This window comes from Orcinus orca, chromosome 13 (genome assembly GCF_937001465.1).
Source record: "Orcinus orca chromosome 13, mOrcOrc1.1, whole genome shotgun sequence".
In the NCBI taxonomy this organism is placed as follows: Eukaryota; Metazoa; Chordata; class Mammalia; order Artiodactyla; family Delphinidae; genus Orcinus; species Orcinus orca.
In genome coordinates this window covers 61181770-61193826 of record NC_064571.1, presented here as the reverse complement: position 1 = coordinate 61193826, position 12057 = coordinate 61181770, and the positions used below count along the sequence as shown (strand labels likewise).

The 12057-nt window shown below is 43.8% G+C and overlaps 1 protein-coding gene across 6 annotated transcripts in view; it reads right to left on the bottom strand.

The window, feature by feature from the left end:
• ATL2 (atlastin GTPase 2) overlaps positions 1 to 5505 on the bottom strand; it is a 63378-nt gene extending 57873 nt beyond the window's left edge. For 3 of the 6 annotated variants that reach the window (XM_033419253.2, XM_004265041.4, XM_033419254.2), the window contains exon 1: positions 5348 to 5505. In XM_033419253.2, coding sequence (XP_033275144.1) covers positions 5348 to 5465 — 118 coding nt within the window. In that variant the 5' untranslated portion in view covers positions 5466 to 5505. Of the gene's footprint in view, positions 1 to 4296; positions 4772 to 4797; positions 5136 to 5347 lie in introns of those variants that run through there. The other 3 variants (XM_033419257.2, XM_033419256.2, XM_012539587.3) reach the window with 3 other exon arrangements.
• Positions 5506 to 12057: the final 6552 nt, after the last annotated feature.

Below are 12057 nucleotides of genomic sequence, written 5' to 3'. Positions count from 1 at the left end.
AATATCTCATAAACCCATTCATTCAAATACAAAAAGAGCAGCTCGCTGAATGTGCCAATTTCACCCCCTTTACAGAGTTTCTTTGTAGAAGGCTTTAAAGTTTCTAAAGTGCCTTCATAGATTATTATCTATTTAATAACCCAAAAAAGACCTACAAGCTTGCTAGGGTAGATATTAACCATCAGGAAGGAAAAAATGTTATTCCATTCTGAAGGCCATAGGAAGTTTACAGTACTCAAAATTAAGTCTTTAGTTAAAATAAGTATGTTCTTATCACTACCCATGACTCTTCTATAAATGACTATTACATGAAGGGGAAAAAAAGCTTTTTATGGGATTCACGATTAGTGTGGTTTCAAGTCAATCACTTTTTTAGGCATTCTTGTGCATAAGAGACGTAAATTAGATTTTGTACCTTTACTGTTTGAAAACCCAATGTGCTCTACTGGAAAACTGCCATGACCTTAACTAAGAAATTAATTCACATTGAATCCTGTAACTGAAAGACTATTTTGCCACATGATTAAATGATTCTCTAAAATGAAAGTTTATTAAAATAAAGATAGCTGAGAAGCATGAATGCTTGTTTTTATCTTATAAAAACTGAACAAAACGGGCTTCCCTGGTGGCGCAGTGGTTGAGAATCTGCCTGCTAATGCAGGGGACACGGGTTCGAGCCCTTGTCTGGGAGGATCCCACATGCCGCGGAGCAGCTAGGCCTGTGAGCCACAACTACTGAGCCTGCACGTCTGGAGCCTGTGCTCCGCAACAAGAGAGGCCACGATAGTGAGAGACCCCCGCACCGCGATGAAGAGTGGCCCCCACTTGCCACAACTAGAGAAAGCCCTCACACAGAAACTAAGACCCAACACAGCAAAAAATAATTAATTAATTAATAAACTCCTACCCCCAACATCTTCTTTAGAAAAAAAAAAAATAGAACAGAGACCTTTTAAATCACTTATCTTAAAAAGTAAATGTTTAGTTCAAAATCTCTTAAATAACCACATATTATAGTAATAAGTACCATCAAATAGAATGTTTGCCATTGGGTTAAGCATTTTAATCACATTTAATACAATAACTCTAATCGTGAACACGTTATCAGCATTTTACAGATAAAGTTAAAAATTTACCCACCATCCTCACCCACATTAAACCTTTATCCATATTATAGGGGAAAAAAATTAGAAGAGACTTTCTGATTGCAAATATATATATATATATATAATAGAACAAGTAGTCAAACTGGCACATTCTTACATATATATTACTGTGTCTTACACACAGCTCTACAATTTACAGAACACTTGTACCCTATCACCTCATTTGTTCCCCCTACAGCCCTTATGGGATTATCATCACTACTGTATGTGAGGGGTTTCAAGCTCAAAGAGTTTAAACCAAGTCACTCAGCTTTTGATTCCTCATTCTTTTTCCACTACACGATCTTGATTCCCTGTGATTAAAGAAACACTACCCCCACAATCAGAGTATTACACAATAAACAGGTAAAATGTGCTACAGAGCCTAGATAAATAACGTCACTTACACATTTCCCCAAGTTATTAGTTACTGCTTATTTTGATGCCAATCACAGAAATACAAGTTATACAAATAATTTTATTAAACTGGTACCTTAGCAAGGGAATCCCCTAGATTCTACTTGTATTGCCCAGATTAACCCCAAAGCCTACTTTATTAATTCTTCTACTTCCTTCTACAGTATCCGTCTTTTGCCTTCCTACTTTAAAATTTCCCACTCCACTTAGTGACCCGCCCTATCTTTATTTTTTAACTGTCCCATCTTCTCATTAGTATGATTTCAGACTTCATTCAACAAAGTTTTACCCAGTCATCTCTAATGATATGTAATAATTTGCAATGAAGAAAGGCCCTACCCTCCTCCAAGTCTGGTGAGGAGCAGTAAGAGTACCTCTGAGTAGTTTCTGTGACTGTAGACCAGTCACAATCACTCCCTTCAATGGGAATAACTTAATTCCCTCACAGGAAGGTTTTAAGAATAAAATCAAAGCAAGGTGTTTAAAGTGCTTTATAAAGTATCAAGTATTATTCTACTGACATATTTTCAGGTTGGTCTTTTTTTCTGGATATCCACTTTTAAAGCTATGAAGAAAACCCTCAATAGTTCTTCTGTATTATGGGTGGTGAAAAAGAGTAAAGGATAGGAAGAAACTTACATGAGTAATGAATTAATTGGGGGATCAAGTTTAGTTATTCTATATTCACATCTCTCTTCCTTAAGTTAAATAATACCCAAGAGAGTAAACAATACAACCCTAAAATGGCTAGACAATCAGAATATGTTTACACTTAAAAAAAAAAAAGAAAAACTGTTTCCCTGCACCCACTCTGGAAAAAACTCCTTCTGTAAAGCTATAAATCACTATTACAAGAAAGTTTAACTTCTATTCCCATCCCTTACATTTCTGGCTCTTTGACAGCCTGCCAAACAGTTTTGCTTACAATCCTGTGTGTCAAAAAGCTCTTCCAATTGAGCATAAACAACTTTTTAAAATGTATCTTACTACTAGGTCTCACAATTTTAAATATGTCTTGAACTCCAGCATCAAACTACATGACAGTCCTCCAGGTATACTCTTAGCAGCTGCTTAATAGCAGATGAATGGAAAAGACACAATTTTGGAAACAGTCTAACAATTTCAAGAAAGTTACTTTCACTTGTGAATACTCAAAAACTTTATCCTAAAGTTAAAACACAGAGGTAAACTAAAAATGAATCCGAAAATAGGTGCCTTGGACTTAAGGCCAGAATCTCATTTTAACTCATGGTTTATTTGCCCTATAATAAGTACCTCTTTACTGTAAGGAAGCTCTTTCTTCCCCAAATAAAGAATTTCAAAGGATTTCAAAACACTTTACTAAATACTTAATCACATCCACAGATTCTTAGCATCCGACAAAGTCATTAGAATAGAAGAGTTCATAAGTGCTTTATAAAGGTCTTACAATATAACCCTAGAAAGCGTAAGCACTTCTCTTTGAGAGACACAAAGCATCTTCCTAAGACTAAACTACTAGAGTGGCACCTGACTCACCCCAACTCAACTCTTATGACTTTATCCAGAAAGCAGAGGGAGACAAAGAGTTTCTACAGCCAAAATCAGATGAGTCCCTACTCATTCACAGCCTGTTTGCTCTTACTTTAAACACAAATCTCAAAAAGTTCACTTGGTTTTTAATGTATTAATGGGTGACTCAGAGCAAATGAGCAGGGAGAGGGACTATTTTAGGCAGTCGTTTGATAGGAATGGCTATCAAGTGAAGGACTAACTCCACACACACACACAAAGACAAAAACCCGTGAGTAGCAGACGGAGCATTTAATAAATGATGACCCCTATTTATCAAGTCTTAAGAATAGCATCTCGGGGGCTTCCCCGGTGGCGCAGTAGTTAAGAATCTGCTTGCCAATGCAGGGGACATGGGTTTGAGTCCTGGTCCAGGACGATCCCACATGCCGCAGAGCAACTAAGCCTGTGCGCCACAACTACTGAGGCTGCGCCCTAGAGCCCGTGCTCCACAACGAGAGAAGCCACCGCAATGAGAAGCCCACCACCACAATGAAGAGTAGCCCCCCTCGCCGCAACTAGAGAAAGCCCACACTCAGCAACAAAGACCCAACTCGGCCAATAAATTAATTAATTAATTTAAAAAAAAAAAGAATAGCATCTCTTCTCACTGTGTCACAGCCTAAAAACGATATTCATAACCCTGAGTCATAAAGCAATGCTTTTCCTAATAAGGCAAACACGTAAAACGCTTTGAAACTACATCTAAAACGGCATAAGTAGATAAGTAAATAAATATGCACAACCCTCCCTCTCCAGGGTCCAAAAGAGCTAAATTAACCAATCCATCAGCATTCCAGAACAACTTATTACTTGAGAATTCCAACCAGAATAGGTCTACGGCAAACCTCTCTCCTCTGGCAGCATTTTCTTCTGTGTAAACAGTTCTGTCAAGTGCTTTGGTTGGCAAGCAATAATAAAATCAGCTTTATTTCCTGTTCTTTTTCCCTTAGCAAAACTTACAGTTTGTCATCACCTCTGACATACGTTCCACACGTCCAAGGTCTACCATGAATGACGAAGTACATTTCACATAAACTTTTCTTTTAAAGTGAGTCTTTTATCAAAATGTTTTACATTTTACCTCACAAAACCTTTATCAGACTGTGGAGAGAAATTTGAAAAACACAGTTCATACTTAGTATAGTTAATAAACTCTTATCTATGCCATGGCCATACTTACCTAACCGTAGGCTTTTACTATTTATAAGCCTTGGAAAAACTTTATGTCTTTAAGTAACATCAAAATTCTCAATCAGGATTTCAGGCGTTCAATTCACACCACAGTGAAGGATCAAATGCTAAACTCCTAAAAATAGGGCGTTGTGAGTGAGAGGGACACACAACACTCCGCCGCCAAGGCAAATGCGTCTTCCAGGGGGCAGGGGCGCTCCTTGTACACGTACAGTAGGAGCTCACATTCAGCAAAACCGGGGAGCGAAGGATCAGGTGACTTCACACCACCGACACTTTCAGTCCGATCGGGCCTTACTGTGATCTCAATATTAGTAAACAGCTCATAACCCCAGTTTTGACAATTAAATCTGAACTTGCATCCTAAACACGCGCTATCCGCATGAATGGGCTCGGCAACCGAGGGTCCCCGGAATCCGAGCCCCCAGACACAACCCTGGCCTGCGGACCGCGGTTCCCTCCTGGAAGGGTGTCTGGAGAACCTTCCAACCTGGCAGCGAGGTGTCTCCTCCCCCCGCGAGCTGCGCGTCCTCCTCCTCTGCTGGGCCCATCACGACCTGGTTAACCCTTCCTCCCTTTCCGCGCGAAGGACAGAGAACAGCGAGTGCCGGCCGGGTGACAGGTCGCCCGGAGCTCCCTAGGACCTCCCCGCGCCGCCGCCAACCTCCCCGCGCCCCGGGTCTGCGACCCCTGCTCCAGGCCGCCCCCTCTGGGGGGAAGGACGCCGCTACAGCCACGCGGCGGGCGGGAAGGCAGGGGGCCGGGCCGGGCCGGGCGCAGACGTGCGCGCCGCCCGTGCACCCGACAGCTGCGGGAGCCGCGGCCGGAGGACCGCCCTTTCAGGCCGCGCGCCGCGGGAGCTCGGGGGCGCGGCGGGGGCGCGGCGGGGGCTAGGCGCGGCGGCCAGACGCGGCGGCTGGAGGAGAGCCGAGCCAGCGGCGGACGACGACCCCACAGCCTGCGGCCGGTGCCAGCGAGCCCGAGCGGCCCGCGCCCTCTCCCCACCCGGGCCCTGCAGCCTACACCTCGCCGGCCCGTACCTAGGAGGGTTGTGGACGAGACGTGGTTAACCCCGGTGTTTGGGTCGCTGGTTCGCCTCCGGCGCCGCAGCCCCTCGTGCGACTGCTGCCTCCGCGCTGCCTCGTCCCCCTCCGCCATCTTGTACCGATTTAAAATTAACTCCCCACTGACGTCAAACGCCGCCGCCGCTTTATCAACCTCCCGGGAGCCGGCGGGGCGCCGGCGGGTCCTAGTGCCGCCCTCACCAAGGCCTCCTTTTCCTCCCCACGCCCTCCCTCGTCCCGCCCCTCGGCGCCCTCGCTCCGCCTCCGCCCTGCTTGCCTTGCAGCCTGCCGCTCGGTTTTCCCAGGCTTCCACCTTGGGGAGAAATTGGGCGGCGCCCCCACCGCAATCGTCTCACACTCCTACCGCCGTAAGCCCAGGACCACACCCCCTTAGCGCTGAGCGGGTCTGTGTAAAAACCGAAGGGCTCTCCAGAGAACCAAGTCCCTCCTTCCCAATCGAGTAACCCAATTCTCTTTGCAGCTCTTCTCCATAATCGTTGACTCGTGCACTGCACGTGAGGTTGCTTTCATGCTCCTTTCCTTCTCTCCTTTTTACCTCCTCCTCTGCTATTCTCCCCCCTCCCTCCTTCGCTCCCCCCCGCCCCGCACTCCCAAGCTATTGCTGGTGCCCTGCTTTTCCTTTTGATCTTTCTCTGCACAGGTCTCTAATATTGTTTCCCATCTAGAGACCATCCTATGCTTTGTTTGGCATAGCTTCCTTCTACTTATGAGGCCCTCCTCCTGTCTTCTTACTGTGCATACCCTTCCCCTGCTGCTCCTAGCCCCTTACAGGTTCAAACCAGAAAGCACTCTAATCAGAAAATGAATTGTAGCTGGTCCTTTCCTAACTGTGATGAACCTTCTTGTGGGGATCCAGTGACATCCTATAGAAAGTTCAGGTCACTTTTAAAAATAACTATCTGCCTGTGGAAGCTTCTGTGAAACATGGCCCCTATTCTTTTGGATTTTTTCCATTATCACCAGCTGCACTAGAAATTCCTTCTCTCTGGTAAAGGCATGTGTCCAGGTGTCCAAATCGCTGCCTTGTGCAGGTCTTCTCACAGACTTTCATCCAGCATGACCTCTAGAAAAGCACTGTGTGTCACCAAAGCTTGCAAGGTGCCATTCTAGAGGGGTTTTGGGGGCTGTTTATTCATCTGTTTTCTGTATTAATGGAAAGGGATTTGGAGCTCCTCCCGGACTTCCTAAGTCCCTGCATCCTGGTTTGATGCCCCGGGACAACCTAAGCCCCAAGCCATAAGCCCTGCTTGATGATGGATTTCCTTTCATAATCTCCCTATGAGGCATCTATTTAATATTGCCACAGTCTGCTTTATGCAGGGTATCATCTAAGGTGTGAGACAAGATGCAAAGATGAGTATTTTTGCCATCAAAGAATAAACTTCCAGTTACAAGTTAGCAGTTAACTTAGCCCTGAGCACACCCCATTAGGGACCCCCAGAGGGTTAAGGCTGCACTACTAGTCAAGTGACCTCCTAACCAGTGTCCGTTCCACTATCAGACAGTTTATCCCATATGCTACTACAGCGCCCTGACAGGTCCAAATCTCCTGACTCCAAGGAGTGTAAAGAAGCCAAAGGCAAATACAGTCAAGAGATTGAGCGTTGTCCCATGGTCACCTCAAATCCCTATGTTTAAAAGGACTTCCTCCATTTTCCCCCGTCAGCCATCCCTCTTCAATTTCTTATCACAGTGAAACCTCAGTGTTACTGCAGACTTCTCCCTCCCTCTACACCCATCAAGTCCCAGTGAAGTCAATTCTGACTTCTAAATTTCCCTCCAGCTCATCTCCTCTCCATCCCCTCAGCTTCCCTCTTGATTCAGACCCCATTATCTCCCACTGGACTTATTACATCAACCTCCCTGCTGTTCCCCCTTCTCCTGTGGGTCCTCCACACAGACTGGCTTGAGTTTTCTTAGATGCAAATCTATTCATGTGATTTCTCTGCTCAGGATAAAGTCCAAGCTCTTCAAAATAGTTGACAAGACCTTTCATGATTTGGGCCCTACCTATGCATCAAGCCTCGTTTTTCACTACTCTGTCATTTATTCCTTTATTCTTTCATTTAACAAATGAATTTTGACACTGTTGTGTGTGCTGAACAGACAAGGACAAACAAGACAGACAAAATTGGTTTCCTTGGTTTTTGTTTCTTTCCACACCCACACAGGCCGCCCCAGCACAAAAAAGTGAGCATCCAAGAGTTCAAATATCTGTCTTGTTCAGGCTATATCTCCAGCTCCTAAGCCAGTGCCTAGTACATAACAGGGTCTCAAAAAATAGTTGTGGAATAAATGAATGAATAAACGAATGAATGAATGGGTTACAACCTGATTCTACCACTGATTCACCTAATGTTTCTAAACTTCCAGGTCCTCATTTTTATAACTAACTATATAACAGGATTCTTATGGGATCAAATCAACATATTGAGAGCATTTTCTTGGCTCTAAAATAGCCAACATTTATGGAATGTTTACTGCTCAAAGTACTTTACATATGGTAAGTCATTTAATCCTAACAGTAATCCTAAGCGGTCAATGCTAATGCTATTCTCATCTTACAGATAGAGAAACTGAGGCACCAAGTGGTGAAAAACTTGCCTAAGTGGCAGGACTGGCATTTGAAGGCAGGCAATCTGGGTCCAGAGATTATGCTCATATCCACCCAAATAGTGTTCAGCTTATAGACTGTGGCTTTTTGTCTTTGTTCATTTTTTTCGGTACGCGGGTCTCTCACTGTTGTGGCCTCTCCCGTTGCAGAGCACAGGCTCCGGACGTGCAGGCTCAGCGGCCATGGCTCACGGGCCTAGCCGCTCCGCGGCATGTGGGATCTTCCCAGACCGGGACACGAACCCACGTCCCCTGCATCAGCAGGCGGACTCTCAACCACTGCCCCACCAGGGAAGCCCAGCTTATAGACTGTGAATTCCTGGAGGGCAGAATCCATAGCTTATCCACAGCCAGGTCTTTGGGATTCTGCTTTCAGTTAATGTAAATTGTATTAAAAGCTATTTCTACCAAATAAACAACTTAAAAAATTTTTAAATCCTATTAATAATTGGGCAAAGACATCCACAGGCAATTCACCAGAAAGAATTATCAAAGTGGACCTTAAACATATGAAAAAAGGTTCAGTTTTACTCATAATAAGAGAAATGCAAATTAAAACAACACTGAGACACCATTTCTCACCCGTCAGGTTGGCAAAAATTCAAAAGCTTACGATTACACTCTGTTGGCAAGGATATGGGGGAATGCAGGCACTCTCCTACATTGCATTCTCGCTGGGAATGCAAAATGGTATAACCCCTATGGAGAAGAACTTGGCAACATCCTACAAATTTCATTCCCATTTACACTTCGACATGCCAATCTCACTTCTGGGCATTAACCCTGAAGATACAACTCCAATAATCAAAAAAAATTTTTTTCTGCAGAAGGTTATTCACTGCAGCATTATTTGCAGTTGCAAAATATTGGAAACTATCTAAATATCCAAGTGTAGGTGATTGGTTAAGTAAACTATGATAATTACTCATGATGAGCACTTTTTAACTGTAAAGAAAGAAGAGGAAGATCTGTATGAACTGATATACAGTGATTTCCAAGAGACATTCTTAAGTGAAAAAGCCAAACTGCAAAAGAGCCTATGTACAGCCTACCTTTTGTGTGAGAGGAATAAGAAAACATACAATATCTACTTGCCTATCCAAAAAGAAACTTGGCGAGGTTAAATAATAAAGTTAGTGGCCTCCAAGGAGTTGGGAGTGGGGGGAATAAGACAGAAGTAACACAGAACACAGTACACCTTTTTATCTCGTGTTGACTTTTGGAAACATGTTCTACATGATAAAAAAATAAAATTAAATCAACAAGAAAGGGAAGGGGGTACTAAAACTGAAAGCAAACCAAATAAATGTTAACAGTATTTAAATGAATAACAGAACCAAACTGAAGAGGGAAGAAAAGAAAGCCAACTAATCCAAGTAACCTACAAACATAGTATTGAACTACAAATATTTCTTGGTCCTGGTCAGGGTGGAGGGAGAACAGCAAACAAGTCCTGAACTCTTTTTAGTAGGCTTGTTTTTGTAGAGGTATGGGCAAAGCAATTCTGAACCTATTTTCAACGTTTTATAGAAGTAAACAAATGAGTAAGTGTGTTTTATTGTCGAGAGCCAGTGTTCTTGATGGGAAAGAAGGGACATACAAATAACAAAAGGGGGAGGTAAGATAAACTATATGGGATGGATTAAATTGGAGGTATTGATACTGACCAAAGGTTTCTAAAATATGTATGAATATGTGTGTGTATGCAAGTGTAAACATTCATGTATATGTGTTGCATATGTACAGATGTGTGTATACATGCATATATTTCCTAGCTCTGTCCACAGAAAAGGCCTAAGCAAAGACACCCGGGTAGTAATGATCATACCTAGTGCCCACTCTTGATCTCTAATACTATTCCCTTCTAAAATGAAGTGGAGTCATTGGAGAAACGGCTAGTTCCAGAGCTGGGGTAGGGTGGGTACAAGGCAAACCATGAGCATCATCTTTGTGGCAGAAATTAAGGAGGTAGTCCAAAATATGATGGAGCCTATCTTTCTTTCTGAGTCTTCTAGGGAAGGAAAGCACAGGGTACTGGGGATATGAGATGTGACTGGAACCAACCCTAGGATCTTTTTCACCTTCATGGAAATGGTGTAAGATAGAAGGAATCTTCTCCCCTGTAAGAGCTAGAGATTTGGGTGTCTATTAATGGAAACCATTACCTTGATTTAGGGGCATCAGATGGATAGGGCAGGGTTAGAGTAGGGGAACAGGTAAACAAATATAAAACAGTGACCACCATAGAAAAGACGTTGAATATTGCTGTGGCTAAAAGATAAAATGCTCTCTGAGGATGAAAAAGGTTGTGTTAGGGGCAAACTGCATCTTTGTAGACCTTATCCTTTCAGTGATGTGTTTACTGGAAGTATAATTTAAGGTAACCACCATGTTTGCATACCATTGCTCCTTTGTGTGAAGAGATGTGCTTTTTTGTCCAAGAATGGTTGACAGAAGATGAATGAGCCATTTCCAGGAGGCTATCTGAGACCAGATCTGGGCACAGGCAGGACTGCTTCAGGGGCCAGTAGACAAAAAGAAGAACAAAGCTGGGAAATTCCCTGGCAGCGTTGGGAGCACTAGTAGCTTAATCCAATCATAGGCATCTCTTGGTGGACTTTGCAGGCTCCTCTCATTGACCTCGGGGGCAGTGGCCACTGATTGATCCCAGAAGTTGTACAGTGACTGTGGCTAACAAACCGATTTGCCACATTGGCTTCGGCTTTCTTTGGGGTTACCATTTTGAGGGAGGGGCCAAAGAGGAAATTTTTTTGCAAGGAAGGACGGAAATCAAGGTTCTTGCTGGAGTAGCTGTGAACAAGAAGAGGGACTCTGGGGCTTCCCTGGTGGCGCAGTGGTTGAGAGTCCGCCTGCCGATGCAGGGGACACGGGTTCGTGCCCCGGTCCGGGAAGATCCCGCATGCCGCGGAGCGCCTGGGCCCGTGAGCCATGGCAGCTGAGCCTGCGCGTCCGGAGCCTGTGCTCCGCAACGGGGGAGGCCATGACGGTGAGAGGCCCGCGTACCGCCAAAAAAAAAAAAAAAAAAAGAAGAGGGACTCTGAATTATTGATTGGCAGGGAAATTTTACTTATATACAAAGCTGATATGCCAGGGTCATTGAATTACATCTTATAAAGGAGATCAAATCATGAACATCAAGGGTTCCTTGAGGTTAATACTAGTAGCACCCCGGACGTGGGTGCACGCCTCTCTGACACAGCCGTGCTGAACTCATGTTGAGAATTGTGGACATCTTGAAAGGCACTTGCTCCATATGGAACACTGTGGCCAGATGGGTTTCCATCCAGCTTGCTGCTTAATATTAGGTGTCCATTGTTCTCTGAAGCAAGGGACAGCTGTCCCTCATGAATGTGAGAGGGAAATAATGACCCTTCCAATCCATATTCATCCTCAGATGTAATTATCTGAACTGGGTACATGAGCATCAGTGTCACTTAGTGAAAAGAACACCAACTCTGGAGTTCAAACCCCAGCTATGCCACTTGGTTTTATGACCTTGAGAAAGTTAAGTAACCTCTTCGATCCTCAGTTTCCTCTGCTGTAAAGGTCTCTTCCTAGCATTTTTTCATGATGATTACAGATAATATAAAGTATTTAGCCCAGTGGCTGGCACATGGCAATAAATGATAACCATCATGATTATTACTCCAATCAAGTCTAAGAAGAAACTGAAGAATGGGAGCATAATTAAAAATGATAATACCTGTTCATAATTTCATTTAATCTATAAAATACCTCTATGAGGCAAGCATTATTGGTACCATCAGCCTTTTACAGGACAAGAAACTGGGGCTTTAAAAGGTGGCATAATTTGTTCAAGCCCACATGATTAGTAAATTGAGGAGTTGAGATCTAAATGCAGCTCTGTCTGCCTCCAGAGTCTATTTTCTTAACTGTCTAGCTCCGGATAACACATGGTCTAGGGGCTAGATGCTGGAAACGTTATAATCATAAGAACCATTTATGCTGACCACTAAGTAGCTAGAAACAGCTTCTGGATATCCAGGAAGCTGTTTCAGGTAGCTGGAGTG